Source organism: Drosophila sechellia, chromosome 3L, assembly GCF_004382195.2.
Source record: "Drosophila sechellia strain sech25 chromosome 3L, ASM438219v1, whole genome shotgun sequence".
Lineage (NCBI taxonomy): Eukaryota > Metazoa > Arthropoda > Insecta > Diptera > Drosophilidae > Drosophila > Drosophila sechellia.
In genome coordinates, this window is record NC_045951.1 from 18,909,292 (window position 1) to 18,928,752 (window position 19,461).

The 19,461-nt window shown below is 41.1% G+C and overlaps 2 protein-coding genes and 1 long non-coding RNA gene across 3 annotated transcripts; 2 read left to right on the forward strand and 1 right to left on the reverse strand.

Moving 5' to 3' along the window:
• Positions 1 to 10,877: 10,877 nt before the first annotated feature.
• Positions 10,878 to 11,417, reverse strand: LOC116801288 (cuticle protein 70, isoforms A and B-like). The gene is made up of 2 exons (XM_032719932.1): positions 11,397 to 11,417; positions 10,878 to 11,341 (listed from the first exon to the last, which is right to left on the reverse strand). The coding sequence occupies exons 1-2, from the start codon at positions 11,406 to 11,408 to the stop codon at positions 10,946 to 10,948; spliced, it is 408 nt and encodes a 135-aa protein (XP_032575823.1). The 5' UTR covers positions 11,409 to 11,417; the 3' UTR covers positions 10,878 to 10,945.
• Positions 11,418 to 11,749: 332 nt separating this feature from the next.
• Positions 11,750 to 12,213, forward strand: LOC116801287 (cuticle protein 16.5-like). The gene is made up of 2 exons (XM_032719931.1): positions 11,750 to 11,786; positions 11,846 to 12,213. The coding sequence occupies exons 1-2, from the start codon at positions 11,775 to 11,777 to the stop codon at positions 12,188 to 12,190; spliced, it is 357 nt and encodes a 118-aa protein (XP_032575822.1). The 5' UTR covers positions 11,750 to 11,774; the 3' UTR covers positions 12,191 to 12,213.
• A 1,447-nt stretch (positions 12,214 to 13,660) lies between these two features.
• LOC116801290 lies at positions 13,661 to 15,038 on the forward strand. The gene is made up of 3 exons (XR_004361918.1): positions 13,661 to 14,008; positions 14,724 to 14,900; positions 14,956 to 15,038. It is a non-coding gene; the product is annotated as an uncharacterized LOC116801290 (long non-coding RNA).
• The last annotated feature ends 4,423 nt before the right edge of the window (positions 15,039 to 19,461 follow it).

The following is a 19,461-nucleotide window of genomic DNA, read 5'->3' on the forward strand; positions in this document are numbered from 1 at the left end:
GTCCTATAAGCCTTAGCCAAGGATAGTTTTTGAAGTTTCCTCGTTATTATGAGCCCTACTGACTTACTGAGCTACATACAACAAACTTTTAGATACGAAACTTAATAGTATTCAGATATTCACACGCAATCAAGTAATATCATAATAATAATATAACAATGTTCTGCTAAAGAGAATCAACTTTACTTCTCTACTTATAATACACATTAAAATATTATTATATTTCCTTAAAACGATTTAAGGTATCTATACACTGTTAAAAAAAATGTACAGACTTGTTCGATTTAATATGAATTTTGTAGAACATAAACTGCTTTGCTAGGGCGAACGTGGCTTAAATTGGAGGGTCAAAACCGCAGGCAGTGCGACAAGTCTCAGACAGAAATGGGTGGCTGGGAAAATCGGCGGGGGGAAGTCGTGCTAAGTCCTAGACAGGACACCACGCCTATGTTCATCGGGGGGTTGTCAGCTAGTGACACTCAGTAACCCCCATCTGGTTTTTTGTCTGATTCCGCCTGCAAGTGAGTGGAAAGCGCGGTCGAAGAAATGAAGTAGCCACAGTTGTTGCGGCTCGGAAAAATTAAGTTCCTGGAGGTCGTGCTTTCAGCATTTTTCCTGCTTTCACCAGTCGATTAAAATGGGATAAATCTGTCGGTTTGCCGCTGCGGTGGCTTTAGTCACCTCAGAGTTGGCTTTAAAATCTGTCCACAAGGCATTTAACACGGCGGCCGCACGGATTATGGCTAAGTCGGCGTGGCTAATTACACATAAACCGTCCGTGTTCTGTTTCCATATCCGTGTACACTGAGCAAAATACCGTTGTCCACCTCAATGTGAAAACATGCATGTAAGCCATAGAACTTCGATACTATTTCTAGTCTAGGATCTCGTTTTTTATTTTTAGTAACAAGATGCTTCGACTTTAAAAACATTTTTACTGGCAGTCGTGCGAAAAAATACGGTGTCAAGAACGTATTTTTGTGGTGCACCCTTGTTGTTTTAGGCATGGCTAAAAACAAAATATGGTCACAAAAGGCAACTTAACCCGTTAACGCGTTAAAGAGCAAGCCGAGTGGCTAAAAGCTATGCCGAGCAGCGACTACGGCGATTATGATGCTGAAGATTATGATGCTGGCGAGGATGATGATGACTACGGCGACTGGTTAACTCTGGCTGACTGGCTGCCTCGGTTTACTGGTTGGTTGCCTCGGCTTTTTGCCGGCCCAAGTTGGCCAAAAGGGGTTGTGGAATGGCAAGTCAAAGACTTTTTGAGTGGACTGCAGCACTCTGCAGAGGTTAAACACTAACCTGATGATGCCAAGCACAGCCGCACAACAGCAAGAAATGTGGAGAGGACTCCAGGGGTTTGCGATGGTTTAAGGCAAATTTAGAACACTCTTTTCGGGCGTGGTAGTGTTGCAAAAGGGATATGAAACAAGATCCATTTATTAAACAACTTCGAAGTTAAGTTAATGAATAAATAAGTGAAGTAAAAATTGAATGATACACATACGATTTAAGTAATATTACTTTCCCAGGGGCAACAGAAGTCCTCGCTAACCAAACCAAAAGAGCAACCAAATATTTTATAAAAATGTACAGCGTTTGGACCAACTGCATATGATAGTTGAAACACCCTGGACATTCTGGGCCCTTTCCGCAAAACCATCAAAGTGGGGTTCTGTTTATGCAAATATGTTTGGGTCTGAGGTTTTTCTTTTGCCGCCCGTGTTGTCGTCTCTGCACATTTGCAACTGTGTTGGGCGTTATGTGGAAAGCAAAAGGAGGCACAGCATTTGAAAACAGGTGAAAATGAAGACATTTTGGGTGTGTTCAAGTTGAAGTTTGTTTGCTGGGAATTTGCGAGAGTTTGTTTACCTTTTGCTGGCCAGAAACTTTTGCGGAGTTTCTTTTTTGGGCAGTTACCACTTTAAGAACATGGGCAAACAGCAATGTGGTTGCAGTCTTGAAATATGAAAACATGATGACTTTATGAACACTGAATGTGTTCACTTTTTTTTTTTGGCATATGTTTTTGTGAGTTATTTTATTTTTTGTTTACCTATCTTCTGCTGGTTACGGTGTGTGTGGCACCATCAACGATGTTGTGACGTTGACGAATAACTTTTAACACTTTTTGCTAACGCAGCCGGTTAGCTTCATCTTTTTAACGTTATTAAAAAAAAAAAAAATTTGGTCCCAAATGTAGTATGCAATAAATTTCTATTATAGTGAAGGGTGGTACGACAAGGACTTTGATTTATGACATTACTGTTAATATATAATATTTCGTTTGCATTTGCATTTCCGTTCTTATAAAGCTTTATTCCTGTAGCTAGACAAATGCAAATAATTCAAACTTAATTTCCCAGCCAAAAATTGTGCGGTATATTTTTTGACATTTTAAAAACTGACAGCGAATAGAAAATATATACATGTTGAATGAATAGTGATATAACTTCTTGCATACTTCCGCTACCAATTCCTTCACATACATGTACATGAAAGATAGATATCGATATAGAATTCAATTCTTTAGAATCCAATCGATTTCCAGCATTTTTTATATCCTTTTTCAAGACCAATTTGAATTTGCAACCGTACTATTTCCATAAATGATAATTACTCCTTTTTTTATGCCATTTTGAGCTTTAATGTCTGAATAAAAAATTGGTGCAATAGCCATTCAAGTTAGGTTATCAGACTCCCCCGGGGCCCTCTCCTCCACGCCCACTCGTTTCCACTTTCCACTTTCCTTTGCTTTTCCAACCCAGATGGCTGGCAGCCCCGAAAGCCAAAAGAGGCTGGGGTGTGGGCGCATGCAACTAAACCAAAACTACACTCAGCTCAACCTCAAAACTAGCTAACCAACAAACCTTATTAAAATGCGAGCCCCCCTTAACCCATTACTCCCTGACCCCTGACCGCCGAGCCCCGCCCATCTCCCCCCATTCGCCCACGCACGTAAGGAAGCGTATAATTTAATTAAATTATCTGGGGCAGCTGCTGATGCTGCTTCTGTTGCAAGTAGCAACGAAAAATGTGCATCAAAGTGCACTTAAATCATCAGCGAGGCACGGCGACATACAGAGAGATAGAGACGGATATAGAGAGCTAGAAGGAGAGGGTCTGCGGGAATTGGATAGAGACAGAAGGATGGGATGGCCGCCCAAAATGGAGTTGGCTAAGTGCCGTGGCAGGGAGTTGAAAGTAGAGAAGAGGCCACTGAGAAATATACATGTTTCAAATGAATCTATAAGATATAATTGCGAACTTTAAAAATTACTTTATTCTATTAAAATACACATTCAAATTTGATATTAAATACGTGCTTGGTACCGACAATTGATATGTATCATATTGATAAAATAACTTTAACATTTTCTTCTCAGTGGAGCCAAAAGTGGGCTGGTGTGGGAAGTCAGGCAGCCAAGCAACTTTGTACTTTGACTTGTATTAGTGACCGGAAATGCAGCTTTCAACAAGGAACAGGATCAGCGCAGGAGCCGCCTCAATGACTCGCCAAAGGCAAAGCGGCACGGAAAGGGAGTTAAGGTTGTTGGCAGGAGGAAGTGGAACGGGAGCGGGAAGCTTGAACGGAACCGTTGACAAATGCTTTATGTATATACAGACTTGTTGAAATACTTTTATTTGCAGCTGGTACAATTTTATGAGCAAAGCGTTTGCATTTGAATGGCAAATATATTTATGAAAGGAGTAGAGGTCGACTCGGGACTGGGGGAAAAAGAGCAAACATTGCTATTTAAGTATACGAAAGTTAACGCTCAAATGGGATGGAAAATCTTTAAAAGTTTACTTAAGACGTAGCCGTAAAATGCTTATGCAGTGTACAATGCAACTAAATAGAACAATTCAGCGCTAACCACGAGGTGAAAAATTGCCATTAAGATTGCGTTAGTTGGGCTAACGCAGCTTACTAGCTTCCCACGTCAGACTCAGCTTCTTAAAGCCTCCCAATCTGCATCAAGATTAAACAGCTAATGCTGTAAGGGAAAATCCTTTTGGGACATGCACCATTATCATCGCAGTCACAGCCAACCCCCCAAAGAACACAGTCAGCAATACCTTGACATCGTTTTCCGCAGAATTTTCCTTTAAATTATGCACGACATTTTCCGTCATTGTTTCGATGCTCCGACTTGCTTCGCATATTTTTTTAGTGTCAAGTCTCGTGGGAAAACAGTGAAGGGGGGTGGGGGTGGGAAAAGCGAGTCGCCCTAATGCATCGAAATTTTACTTTTTTGAGCTCAGCTGACATGCAAAATGAGTTAATGGCATTGGCAGCTGGAGGAAAGTGAAAAGGCGTCTTAGTGGCCGGGGAATATATATTCCTCAAGCGATTTGCAGTTGATAAGCGAATGTCAACTGAATTTGAATGGAGTCAAATGGAGATAATCGAGGCTCGCTTAAAGCAGAAATTAAGTCCCCCAGAGCCGAGATATTTAATTTGCGCAGAGATAATCCTCAAATTTGCGCTAAAACGAGAAATTCCATGCAGCTTCGTGTGCAAATATTTGAAATGAAATCCGTGCACCACCCGATAAGGTCTGGTGGGCAATTCGACCCCATAACATTGTTATGCCAGCAATCATGAAAACTTAATTAGAAGCTTATTTGGTGTTTTACAAAAACGTCACAATTTGCATACCGCATTTCATTTGCTGCCCCTCGCATCAGGCGATAAACGGACCGCAAAACATTTCGGCCCAACTGGGCAGGACGGACCAAGTGGCGGAGCCCACTGTAAAATACTAAAATTAAATGTGCTATAAAATTAACATAAACAATGAACCGATAAGCACAAAATTGGCCTGCGCCAACACACTCAAACGAATCACACCGACAGCCGAATGGAAAATTGAACAACTAATTTGGTTGAACGGGTTTTGCCAATTTGCACAGAGTCGGCTTTTGGGCAACTTAAAAGTTTATGCTAATTGAAAATGTATAAAAGGATTGCAGCTTATGAATCTAATGTACATTTAGCACCAGCCGAGGAGGAAACTACTTGAGTCTAAGCACTAGCTCGTCTGAAATGAGCATATTTAATCATCTTAATTTGTTGTTTCACTGCTTCTCACAGTTCATTGAACTTGCCGTGTAAGTTAGTTGTTTGATGTTGAGTTTCATTGCGTTCTATTATTAATGGATTTCAATTAACAGCCAATATTATTAACACAAGTGAGAAATAAGAATTTTGCCGGAAGATCGATCTCAGTGAACTTAAATCTTATAAGCCAAGTCACAAGTTTAATTTGTGTCAAAGGTTTTCCGACATGATGAGGACGCCTTTATCTTGTTACGCCGACATCCATACAAGCACAATCCGCAGCACCTCGAGAACCGTCAAAATGCAAATAAGTTGTTAATTAATTTTGAAACGTTTTATGTGCCAGGCCAGGAGTCGTAGTCGCCATCTTGTTCCCGCACATAGTTCTTGGTCCTTTTGTCGCAGCGAGCTTGGTGGTTGTGTATGTGTTTCTGGGGCCTGCTTGTTAAATTTAATAAACTTATGGGAACTTAATTAAAACGAAATTAATTCACATTCCCTGGCGCAACTTAAAGGCAGCCCGCAGTGCGCTCGCACTTCGGCAAGGGGGCGTATGCGTAATTTCGCCAAGAATTGCAGAGCTCATTGCGCATACGCCGCATTGTCTGCAGGAAGAGAGCTTTGCATTAATTTTGATTTTCATCCGGTTTTATTTCATATCGTTTTTGGCAAGAATGTTGCGCGCTTTTCGCGCTTTTCACGCTTTTCTTTCTCCATGTAATTTATATGCGCGCAATGAAATGTTTGCAAAGTTACTCGCAAGTTCCATGCCTTCTTTTGTTGCCCGAAACAGCGCTTCTTCTAATTAAAAACAAAAGTTTTTTAATCTGCTTTATGACATAAAGGAAAATAATTATGCATTTTTTAGTGGGCACTCGGAAAAAGCAAGGGGGATAACTGTTTTAAAGTAGTAGTTATAAGAAATGGGTTGGATTTAACAAAATTTTGCTTGTGATTCGATTGGCTTAGTTATTAAATAAACGACAAAACTTATAGAACCATCAAATTGAAGTGCAGTAAAATATAATGTGATTTGCCCATTCGCCACTTAAATACCTTGTGGAATTTCCAGTGCTCAACTGTATTTTGCTTTTTGGCCCAATAGAAGATTAAGTCAGGCAGTGAATTTGTGATTACCATTTAGTGGTGATTGCCAAAAGTTGCAGAGTTGCACTTCTGTGAGTCGGCCTGCTTAGATATGTAAACAATCCATTAACCAGAAACTTAATCAATTGGAACTAGTTTGGAATGGCAATGCATTTTGCCGAGCACAGCAAATGCCAGAAATCGAACTTGGGAAACGGCCCGTCTGCCGGCCAGGATTCGCTTCATTTTCAAAGTGCCCGAGAAGTTTTCCACGGAAGTTTGTGGGTCTCACTGTCTGTCTGTATCTATAATTGAGTGTGTTTGCCAAAGATGCGTGTGTATGGAGTCGTAGCCGTATCTTTTGACCAAGATTCAGCTGCAAACTTACAGATTCTGGCCAAAGTTTACGTGCGGCTGCTACTGCTGCTGCTGGCCCAAAAGGTAACTGATAACTTTTGTGATTTAAAATTTGAGTTTAGATTGGGTTTTAATTGTATTTCGGCTCTGGCTGGCTCCGTCCTTCTGTCTATTCGTTTACCTGGCTTGTGTAAATTTGCCAAGTGCCAGGCGGCGATGATGAATGAACGATGGTGCCGAAAACGGGTTTCGACTTCTGGGTGGGCTTTGAATTGTGTTGATTCAGGGTCCGGACATCCAACTGGGATTTGATAATAGAGCACCATGGAATGGTGTGGATGGCAGTTTGGTGATTTGATGAGGGTTATCAGCAAGGTTAATTATTGGGCCCAAGTAGCATGTACATACACAATTGGTTAGAAGCAGTAGAAACGTTTCTGCAGAATAAACACGTTTTAGTTGTGCTTAATATAATTGAATTATTAATCTGCGAATTTAAAATCAAAACCTATAACAGTCAAATAAAACTGCTTAAAAATATTTCATTAGTCAAGTATTGACAACTTTACATTAATTTACTGCTTAAAAAGCATTGAAACTGAAGAATTGAGTTTATGATTTCTTTTTGTAAGCCAAACTATTTTATTTTTACTCGTTACTCGTAGAGTAAAAGGGTATACCAGATTCGTTAAAAAGTATGTAACAGGCATTTATATATATATTACATATATTCTTGATCAGGATCAATAGCCGAGTCGATCTAGCCATGTCCGTCTGTCGGTCGGTCTGTCCGTTCGTATAAACATCTTGGTTTCAGGAACTATAATATACAGAAAGGATTCAGATTAAGCATAATTATTCCAATGTCTTTGTTACTCGTAGAGTAAGAGGCTATACTATATTCGGTGAAAAGTACGTAATAGGTGAACGGAAGCGTTTCCGACCCTGTATTGTATATATATATTTAATTAGAATCAGACTGTTTACACGACTGTGTCTGACTGTTCCTATGAATGCTGTGATCTCGAAAACTATAAAAGCTAATTAGTTAAGATTCAGCAGGGAGATTTTAGAAACGCAGACGCAACTCGAGTATTTCGTTAATAATAAGCAAAGCACCAATATTCTCTGAATCACTACATTTCTTTTGAAATTTGCAGTTAATTTAGATTCAACAGATTAGGACTGTGATTAAGAAAAGTATCAGATTAGATTAGATTAGATGGCGTTAGAGTGTATTCTCGGAATTATTTTTCATCAATGCTGGGAAATTTTCTAGCAATCATTTTCGTGTACGTTCATCAGAGCCAATTTTTCATTGAAATAAATATAAATTTGAAACGTGTTAAAAGAGAATATACAATTGAATAGCGTTTTCCATCTCCATTTATTATCGTTGTCTCCGAGGTGATCACAGCTTAGTAATTTAGATAAGGAGCGATGCAGAAGCTGCGACGTAGCTCAGTGCTGCGGAGTAAGCCAAAGGCGAGGAGTAGGTCACGGAGCAGCCATAGGAGCGGCCGCGTACTTGGCCACAAGTGGATCAGCCACGGGAGCAATCACAAGAGCAAGAGCGATGCCATTGTAGTTCCGAGTGGTAACTTGACTACTGGCAGCTACCACGACAGCGGGATCAGAGTGAGTCAGAGGAGGAGAGTAAGCCACGTCAACAGTGTAGGCCAAAAGCAAGCCAAGGCAAGGACGGCCTGTGAATAAAATACAATAAGTAAATAGGACAGAAAGCTAAGATTCCAAACTTACGGATTTTAACATTTAACATTTTGATTATGGATCTGGTGCTTTCGGTTCGGAAACCCACTCTTTATACGCCGCATCGGGACTGCGTCTGTGACCTCAGGCAGTCGAATTCAGTGGCCACCAAGAGTTATTCCACCTTCTGCAGTCAGCTGTGGGAAATCACATAAAATACGGCAAAGTGCAAATGGTAAATGGTAACGGGAGACTGTCAACGCATTTAAACGAGCGCACATTCGGGTATAAATATGCTCCACGAAGAGGAGTGGGATATCAAAGCCTTCCGAAGAAGCAAGACAACGAAATATTTCACCAAAGACACTAGAATAACAATATCCGAATTCCGAGTCTATTAAGCTATACAAATTTATAAAATAAATAAAAATATGAGAACTGTTTATTGCAAAAGTAATATCTTGAGGAACAAAGTGCGGACACACGCAATCAACAATCATTGCCTTATTAATGTTTCACACGTCGCAAGCTAAATACTCTAATGACAAATATTCTAATATAAAGTAATTTTTGAAATTTATTTTGGTATATTTTGTACATAAGAACGTTAGGACAATGCAAAAGAAGAATTTTTCACAGGGTGCCAATTAATCAAAAATAATATAGATTTAAAGTCAGAACTTCTATGGTAAAGGGCATATTTTGTAAAATTTACAATGCGTGAGTACACGTGGGCTGTCAATTGCTGTAGAGCTCTCCGCTCTCTCGCTCTTGAACAAAAACTCGAGAGAGCCTGGAGCCACCTCTAGAGCCACGCCGAAAAAATCGTGTGCCAAAACATCGTATGGCGTTACGCATCTTGTTATTCTAGTGTCTTTGATTTCACCATGTTCAAATACGTACGTTTTTTAGAAAGGACCCCAAGTCGCCTGCGCTGAGACCGCCACCAGTAGCCAGATTATCGCCAGGAACAACAATGGCATCGATGCTGCTTCTGAGATTGCTCCCGTTGCTGCTCTACTGGTGGCCAAGTACGCTGCTACTCCTTTGGCTGCTACATTGGCCTAATCCTCGCGTTTGGCCAACTCCGCACCACTCAACTACGCGTTTGCTCCTGCGCAGATCCTCTTCTAAATTATCAACACGTGATTACTTACAACGAAATAAATGTACAAATGTAGGTCAAAAATGATGGTGGTGGCAGTGTGAGAGGAAACTATCGATAGGATCAGGAGGTCTGATGGCAGGAATGATCGAAAATAAGTTGCTGAGTTGAAATCGAAATGAATGGTAATACAACGAGAGTTGTGGAACGGCGGATAAGTCATTGAAAGTAGAAGTAGTGTTTGTCTTTTCTCTTAAACTTTGTTACATTAAATGATAAAAATAAACATTAAGCAATATTAAAAAATATATTACATGCTTTAACCATGTTTAAAACTAGATATAATCGTTCTTAAAATGAATGTGTTTATAGGATACTCTCACTGATGATTAGGCTTTTCTGGGCTTTCTCCCTTGTTTTCTGCCTTTCAAACTGCCAAACGACGACTGAACTTAAATATCTTTTACCTCGGCTATCTTACATTCCACTGAGAACAAAGATATTGTGAGATTAATTGGCAATATAACATGTGATATATCACTTTGTTTTGTGTGCATGGAACTGTGTGAATTCGATGCAGAATGCGTTTATAGGATTCTCTCACTGATAATTAGGCTGTCCTCGGTCTTCTATTATGTTTTAAGCCTTTCAAAACAACCAAACGACGACTGAACTTAAATATCTTTTACCTCGGCTATCTTACATCTTACACTATATGAATTTAAAAGAATCGTTATGTCCGTTTTCTGTGTCGTGGATGGCGATTAGCCGCCCTCTTTTCTTCTTGCCCATAGCACGCAGTCATGTCGATACTCGTTAGAATGAAACTAGGCTGCGGATCCGGGCCAAGACCACCCACCAACCCACATAACCAATATCGCACATTTTCACCCGAGCCTTACGAAATCGTTACAGAATTAATAAATATTCCTGATCAGGATCACCAGCCGAGTTGATTTGTCCATGTCCGCCTTTAGAAGGACAGCATAATGTATATTTTTCTTTGGACAATTGGAATGAACGGCGGGATCTTAGGAACTATTTAAGCTAGACCGTTTGGATTGGGCATGAAGATTTTAGAGGAGTAGGCGCAGGGCAAGGTATTTTGAAGATTGATACCACTCAAACCGCCTAAATTGAAAAAAAAATTTTTAAATTTTGTTTCATATAATTTGTGTAAATTTTGTTCTATCTCCCACTCCCACTAGTGGTATCTGGTATCTGATAGTCGAATAACTTTACTATAGCGTTCTCTCTTGTACATTTTATACCCGTTACTCGTAGAGTAAAAGAGTAAACTAGATTCGTTGAAAAGTTGAAAACAGGCAGAAGAAAGCGTTTCCGACCATATACAGTACATACATTTTTGATCAGGATCAATATCCGAGTCGATCTGGCCATGTCCGTCTGTCCGCATGGTAGAAGGTTAAGAATAAGCATGAATGGACGCAGTGCAAGTGTTTTGACCCATATACTCTGTTATTCTACAAGTATATGGATTTTTGCAACTCCAAAGATCCAGTGGTTCAGCAATTTTGTGAGGTCATATAATCGATATAAGCGTTTATATATATTCATAATATATTTATCGTCCTAGATAATCACAGCGTAAACATTTAGATGAGAAATGGTGCAGGAGCAGCGGCGTAGCTCAGTGGTGCGGAGTAAGCCAATGGCGAGGAGTAGGCCAGAGGTGCAGCCAGAGGAGCGGCCGCGTACTTGGCCACTACTGGAGCAGCCAGAGGAGCAGCCGCGTACTTGGCCACCAGTGGAGCAGCCAGAGGAGCAGCAACGGGAGCAATCACAGGAGCAGCGGCGATTCCATTGTAGTTCCTGGCGATCACCTGGCTACTGGTGGCGGTCACAACTGGAACGGGAGCAGCTACCACGGCAGCAGGAGCAGAGTAGGCCAGAGGAGCAGAGTAAGCCAGAGGAGCAGTGTATGCCAGGGGAGCACCCAGGAGTCCAGGCTTGGCAGCAGCGCAGGGAACGAGAGCGAGAACGACGACGGCCTGTGAATAAAATGCGATTAGTAAATAGGGCAGCGAGCAAAGATTCCAAACTTACGGATTTAAACATTTTGATTATGGATCTGGTGCTTTAGGTTCGAAAACTTGAACTTGTCTGATGCCGTCCAACACATTCCATACCACTATTTATACGCCGTATCGGGACTGCTTCTGTGACCTCAGGCAATCGCATTCAGTGGCCACCAAGAGTTATTCCACATTCTGCAGTTAGCAGTGGGAAATAACATAAACTACGCAAAGTGCAAATGGTAAATGGTAAATGGTAACGGGAGACTGTCACCGCATTTAAATGAACTGAATGCGTGCGATCATGAGTCAGAGCACACATTCGGGTATAAATATGCTCCACGCAGAGCATTGGTATATCAAACAGTTTCTAGCCTTCCAAAGAAGCAAGACAACGAAATATTCCACCATGTTCAAATACGTACGTTCTTCAGAAAGGACCCCCAAAGGATTAAACTAATCAAGCTGATTTGTTCACAGGCCGTCGTCGTTCTCGCTCTCGTTCCCTGCGCTGCTGCCAAGCCTGGACTCCTGGGTGCTCCCCTGGCATACACTGCTCCTCTGGCTTACTCTGCTCCTCTGGCCTACTCTGCACCTGCTGCCGTAGTAGCTGCTTCCGCTCCAGTTGTGACCGCCACCAGTAGCCAGGTGATCGCCAGGAACTACAATGGGATCGCCGCTGCTCCTGTGATTGCTCCCGTTGCTGCTCCAGTAGTGGCCAAGTACGCGGCCGCTCCTCTGGCTGCACCTCTGACCTACTCCTCGCCATTGGCTTACTCCGCACCACTGAGCTACGCCGCTGCTCCTGCACCATTTCTCATCTAAATGTTTACGCTATGATTATCTAGGACGATAAATATATTATGAATATATATAAACGCTTATATCGATTATATGACCTCACAAAATTGCTGAACCACTGGATCTTTGGAGTTGCAAAAATCCATATACTTGTAGAATAACAGAGTATATGGGTTAAAACACTTGCACTGCGTCCATTCATGCTTATTCTTAACCTTCTACCATGCGGACAGACGGACATGGCCAGATCGACTCGGATATTGATCCTGATCAAAAATGTATGTACTGTATATGGTCGGAAACGCTTTCTTCTGCCTGTTACATACTTTTCAACGAATCTAGTTTACTCTTTTACTCTACGAGTAACGGGTATAAAATGTACAAGAGAGAACACTATAGTAAAGTTATTCGACTATCAGATACCAGATACCACTAGTGGGAGTGGGAGATAGAACAAAATTTACACAAATTATATGAAACAAAATTAAAAAATTTTTTTTTTAATTTAGGCGGTTTGAGTGGTATCAATCTTCAAAATACCTTGCCCTGCGCCTACACCTCTAAAATCTTCATGCCCAATCCAAACGGTCTAGCTTAAATAGTTCCTAAGATCCCGCCGTTCATTCCAATTGTCCAAAGAAAAATATACATTATGCTGTCCTTCTAAAGGCGGACATGGACAAATCAACTCGGCTGGTGATCCTGATCAGGAATATTTATTAATTCTGTAACGATTTCGTAAGGCTCGGGTGAAAATGTGCGATATTGGTTATGTGGGTTGGTGGGTGGTCTTGGCCCGGATCCGCAGCCTAGTTTCATTCTAACGAGTATCGACATGACTGCGTGCTATGGGCAAGAAGAAAAGAGGGCGGCTAATCGCCATCCACGACACAGAAAACGGACATAACGATTCTTTTAAATTCATATAGTGTAAGATGTAAGATAGCCGAGGTAAAAGATATTTAAGTTCAGTCGTCGTTTGGTTGTTTTGAAAGGCTTAAAACATAATAGAAGACCGAGGACAGCCTAATTATCAGTGAGAGAATCCTATAAACGCATTCTGCATCGAATTCACACAGTTCCATGCACACAAAACAAAGTGATATATCACATGTTATATTGCCAATTAATCTCACAATATCTTTGTTCTCAGTGGAATGTAAGATAGCCGATGTAAAAGATATTTAAGTTCAGTCGTCGTTTGGCAGTTTGAAAGGCAGAAAACAAGGGAGAAAGCCCAGAAAAGCCTAATCATCAGTGAGAGTATCCTATAAACACATTCATTTTAAGAACGATTATATCTAGTTTTAAACATGGTTAAAGCATGTAATATATTTTTTAATATTGCTTAATGTTTATTTTTATCATTTAATGTAACAAAGTTTAAGAGAAAAGACAAACACTACTTCTACTTTCAATGACTTATCCGCCGTTCCACAACTCTCGTTGTATTACCATTCATTTCGATTTCAACTCAGCAACTTATTTTCGATCATTCCTGCCATCAGACCTCCTGATCCTATCGATAGTTTCCTATCACACTGCCACCACCATCATTTTTGACCTACATTTGTACATTTATTTCGTTGTAAGTAATCACGTGTTGATAATTTAGAAGAGGATCTGCGCAGGAGCAAACGCGTAGTTGAGTGGTGCGGAGTTGGCCAAACGCGAGGATTAGGCCAATGTAGCAGCCAAAGGAGTAGCAGCGTACTTGGCCACCAGTAGAGCAGCAACGGGAGCAATCTCAGAAGCAGCATCGATGCCATTGTTGTTCCTGGCGATAATCTGGCTACTGGTGGCGGTCTCAGCGCAGGCGACTGGGGGTCCTTTCTAAAAAACGTACGTATTTGAACATGGTGAAATCAAAGACACTAGAATAACAAGATGCGTAACGCCATACGATGTTTTGGCACACGATTTTTTCGGCGTGGCTCTAGAGGTGGCTCCAGGCTCTCTCGAGTTTTTGTTCAAGAGCGAGAGAGCGGAGAGCTCTACAGCAATTGACAGCAGACAACCCACGTGTACTCACGCATTGTAAATTTGACAAAATGTGCCCTTTACCATAGATGTTCTTAGCCTTTAAATCTATATTATATTTGATTAATTGGCAACCCGTGAAAAATTCTTGTTTTGCATTGCCCTAACGTTCTTATGTAGAAAATATACCAAAATAAATTTTAAAAATTACTTTATATTAGAATATTTGTCATTAGAGTATTTAGCTTGCGACGTGTGAAAAATTAATAAGGCAATGATTGTTGATTGCGTGTGTCCGCACTTTGTTCCTCAAGATATTACTTTTGCAATAAACAGTTCTCATATTTTTATTTATTTTATAAATTTGTATAGCTTAATAGACTCGGAATTCGGATATTGTTATTCTAGTGTCTTTGGTGAAATATTTCGTTGTCTTGCTTCTTCGGAAGGCTTTGATATCCCACTCCTCTTCGTGGAGCATATTTATACCCGAATGTGCGCTCGTTTAAATGCGTTGACAGTCTCCCGTTACCATTTACCATTTGCACTTTGCCGTATTTTATGTGATTTCCCACAGCTGACTGCAGAAGGTGGAATAACTCTTGGTGGCCACTGAATTCGACTGCCTGAGGTCACAGACGCAGTCCCGATGCGGCGTATAAAGAGTGGTATGGAATGTGTTGTGCCGTGACAAGATCAAGTTTCCGAACCGAAAGCACCATATCCATAATCAAAATGTTAAATGTTAAAATCCGTAAGTTTGGAATCTTAGCTTTCTGTCCTATTTACTTATTGTATTTTATTCACAGGCCGTCCTTGCCTTGGCTTGCTTTTGGCCTACACTGTTGACGTGGCTTACTCTCCTCCTCTGACTCACTCTGATCCCGCTGTCGTGGTAGCTGCCAGTAGTCAAGTTACCACTCGGAACTACAATGGCATCGCTCTTGCTCTTGTGATTGCTCCCGTGGCTGATCCACTTGTGGCCAAGTACGCGGCCGCTCCTATGGCTGCTCCGTGACCTACTCCTCGCCTTTGGCTTACTCCGCAGCACTGAGCTACGTCGCAGCTTCTGCATCGCTCCTTATCTAAATTACTAAGCTGTGATCACCTCGGAGACAACGATAATAAATGGAGATGGAAAACGCTATTCAATTGTATATTCTCTTTTAACACGTTTCAAATTTATAATTATTTCAATGAAAAATTGGCTCTGATGAACGTACACGAAAATGATTGCTAGAAAATTGCCCAGCATTGATGAAAAATAATTCCGAGAATACACTCTAACGCCATCTAATCTAATCTAATCTGATACTTTTCTTAATCACAGTCCTAATCTGTTGAATCTAAATTAACTGCAAATTTCAAAAGAAATGTAGTGATTCAGAGAATATTGGTGCTTTGCTTATTATTAACGAAATACTCGAGTTGCGTCTGCGTTTCTAAAATCTCCCTGCTGAATCTTAACTAATTAGCTTTTATAGTTTTCGAGATCACAGCATTCATAGGAACAGTCAGACACAGTCGTGTAAACAGTCTGATTCTAATTAAATATATATATACAATACAGGGTCGGAAACGCTTCCGTTCACCTATTACGTACTTTTCACCGAATATAGTATAGCCTCTTACTCTACGAGTAACAAAGACATTGGAATAATTATGCTTAATCTGAATCCTTTCTGTATATTATAGTTCCTGAAATCGAGATGTTTATACGAACGGACAGACCGACGGACAGACGGAAATGGCTAGATCGAATCTGCTACGGATCCCAATCAAGAATATTTGTACTTTATAACTTCAACAACGCTTCTACCACTCCTTGATATAACAAAAGAAAATTCTACAGTCGAGTACAGTTCAAATCAATAAATTAAAACGAATCTAAACCTTTTTCAAAAAGATTGAGCGTGACAGTTTAGCTTGGCCTCTGGACATTTGAGTGAGAGTGTATAAATGTTTTTTGCATATCGATATAAATTTGTAAGACAAGTGATGATATAATTATACCCGACCCGTTTCCGACTATATAAAGTATATTTCTGATCACGATCAATAGCCGAGTCGAACCAGCCGTATTGTACGTGGAGATCTCAGGAAATATAAAAGCTAGAAGGCTGAGATTCAGCATACAGATTCTAGAGACAAAGACGCAGTGCCACGCCCACCCTTACTACCACAAACCGCACAAAACTGCCACGCCCAAAATTTTGAGAAATGTGTTAATGTTTTTTTTTTTAATTTCTATCGATTTGGAACACAACTTTTAGCCACGCCCACTCTTACGCCCTTAAGCCTCCAAACCGATCACGCCCACACTTTTGAACAATTTTAAACTTTTATCTCATTTTATTCCTCAATATCTATCGATAACCCAGAAAAATTATGAAATTTCGGGTATTTGATAGTCGGGGAATTCGACTTTAGCATTCTCTCTTGTTAGATTTCTACTTACTCCTTGCAGTTATTGAATCTTAAGAATTCTTCCCCCTAGTTGGAACCCTATGTTTATGTTCCTCCTGAAAGTGATTTACAAAAATTCGCCTCTCTCCGCAGCATTCCAAATGTGATTCTGCCCAGCATATTGAGATGATATAAGGCTCTGGGAAAACGTTGAATTAATGCTATCAGAATGCTTGATTTATACCTAATTCTGTGTGGGGGTTTTCCATTCTCGCCGCCCCTCCGGAGCATCTTCCTTCGGAAAACGACATCGGCAGCAGTTGTCGCTTCACACATTAAAATATTACAACATGAACTGGAAACATGAACACGATGACACCCCGCACACCCATACACTGACAGAAATTATGATGTGTCAGCAGAGCATGTTAGTAGGGCCCTCTCGCTCGCACCCGAGGCGAACATAAGCCCGAACATGAGCTCATATTTCGTCGAGCTATAAATAAACTAAATTGCCAAAAGTCGAGACAGTAGAACCCAAGGCGGGCGTTTTGGCTTAACGGCAGATTAAACAGGATGTGCGTGACCCAGAGTTGGTATCGTGATTAAGGATATCGCGGCACGAGGCGCGTGACGAATGCTGTTTAATTCTGGTTACTATGATTGGGATATGTTAGATATTGAAAAAAAGAGTAAGGTCTAAAAATGTGGAGTTCCTCGGCTATCACATACCCTTTCTTTGCCAAATCGTTCGAAATTGGCACGAAATGTTTTTCAAAATTTTGCTATGGTGTCTAGTGAAATCTTTCTTAAGTACTTACAAATATTTTCGAATAATCGCCTCACTTGGGCAGCACTTTCGAAAGTGGAACCCACTCGCCACGCCCATCGTGTTTGCCATTTGCCTGTTAGCTTTTATTAACTATGCACGCGTGTTCGTGTTGTTGTTGTTAGCGATTACAAGTATAAAGTGCATGACTCCGAAGACAAGCTATTCCACACCTGGGGAATTTGCTCGCCGAAAACTTTGCAGAAAGTTAATTGATGGGGTTTCCGACGAACCCCGACCCACTCTACAAAATAAAAAAAAACCCATGCGCCCCGCCACCCACTGCACTCAAGACAATTGCTGATAAAACGCGAGTAGAAAGCTCAAATAATATCAAAAAAGATAAAAGCCGTTGGCCCTCATCTCGAAAATTTACTTTGTGCGGCGACTGTGAAAAACAAATGAGCAAAGAGAGTTGCAAGCACGCCAGTAAGCCACCCAGCCAACCAGCTACCCAGACAAAGGACCTCCTTTGCCACCGAATTTCCACACCACCCAAGGGACCTACCATATGCAAATAATTGCTGTGAACTTTTGGCACAGAAAGCAGGCAGTGGCAAATGCAATAGAGCTCAGTTAGCAATCAAATTACGAGTATCAAAAGAAAACCCGAGAAGAAGGCAACCGAAAAAAACGAGCTCCGAAAATGTTGACAAGCCAGAAAATGTTGGTCCGCTGGACAGGACCAAAATGTTAATTGGGCTCATGACACTGCCGACCAAGGCATAAATCATAAAAATGTAACACCAGCGACACAAGGTGGCCCGGAAAATGGAAATGCAGGCAGAGCCAGAGGGGCGGACCAATATTCTGGATGCTTGGGCTCTCCGGCGGAGGATCTGCACCCAAATCGGGCGGAGGCATCGGAATCGGAGAATTGGGAGAAGTAGCTGGCCAGACGAGACTAACGAAACGTAACGACCAAGCGAAAACTTAACAAGTGTGAAGGGAACGGTGATGGATGATGGCCAGGATAAATGCCCTAGAAGGTCCTGCGGATTTATGAGGCTGGGGACACGCTTTTTCGGTGCATTAAATGGGTGGTGAAATAAGCAATATACTAATTCTAGATAACTATGTTATATATTTTATAAACTTAAAAATGATTAAAATAATGATAAAAATTTAGTTAACGAACACTTTTCAACAATTTTCCTTGTAGTCCAGTCCACCCCTCATATCCTTGACCCATTAGTGGGCACAGAAATGAGTTTATGCTCGCCTGACTCCAACTTTTTAGACACACACACACCCAAAGCAAAATGTGGAAAAAATATAGTCAGATGGATGTGGATCGAAAAGCTAATGGGAGGGGAGATGGAAGCTTTAGACCACTAGAACTCCGTGAAGTGAAATGTAAGTACAACGTAACTTAAGCAGTTTTACATCTTCAAGCAGCATGAAATTGATTGATGACCAGAACTCACGCTGCCTTTGCCGGGAAGTAGAGAAAAAATGAAAAATGATTTGCGCGGATTATGAATTTCCAACGTTTTCGCGGCCTCCTTGACGCCCCCTTACCCTGTCATCCACCTCGCCATTCAAAGTGGGGATCGCTGAAGGGGCGTGGCTGGGGACAAGATGGCCAGGGCGAACTTTTTAACCTTGTGCTGGTGGCAGGGACGTGGCATTGATTAAAGCCGTCGCCTGTCACCAAAGTCAAAGTTAAGTAGGTATTAGCCAGGGATAAGGGATTGGGAACAGGGCAAGGGCTAAGGCCAAGGGACATGGACAGGGCATCTGGAGGCGACGGCTGATTTACACATTTCCGCTGGCCTCGGCAGCCGAGAAAAGACAGCTGATTGGCTTCCCCAGGAAGGATAAACCATCTTAACCCTTACCTTGGCATCTGTGCTTTAAAATCGCCAACAGAACTGTATATTGGTTTATAAAATCATACACATAAAAAAGTGTTATAGTTGTTAGTTATTATGCTCCTTTCTTAACAGAAAATCGAAAGTCAAATATCTGCCTATACATATTAAATTTTAACATGCTTTTCTACAACTTTAACCCTCTCATCCATCCAAGAAATGCATTTTCTAGTGTATCAGTTAACTTTTTAAATGCATTCTACTCG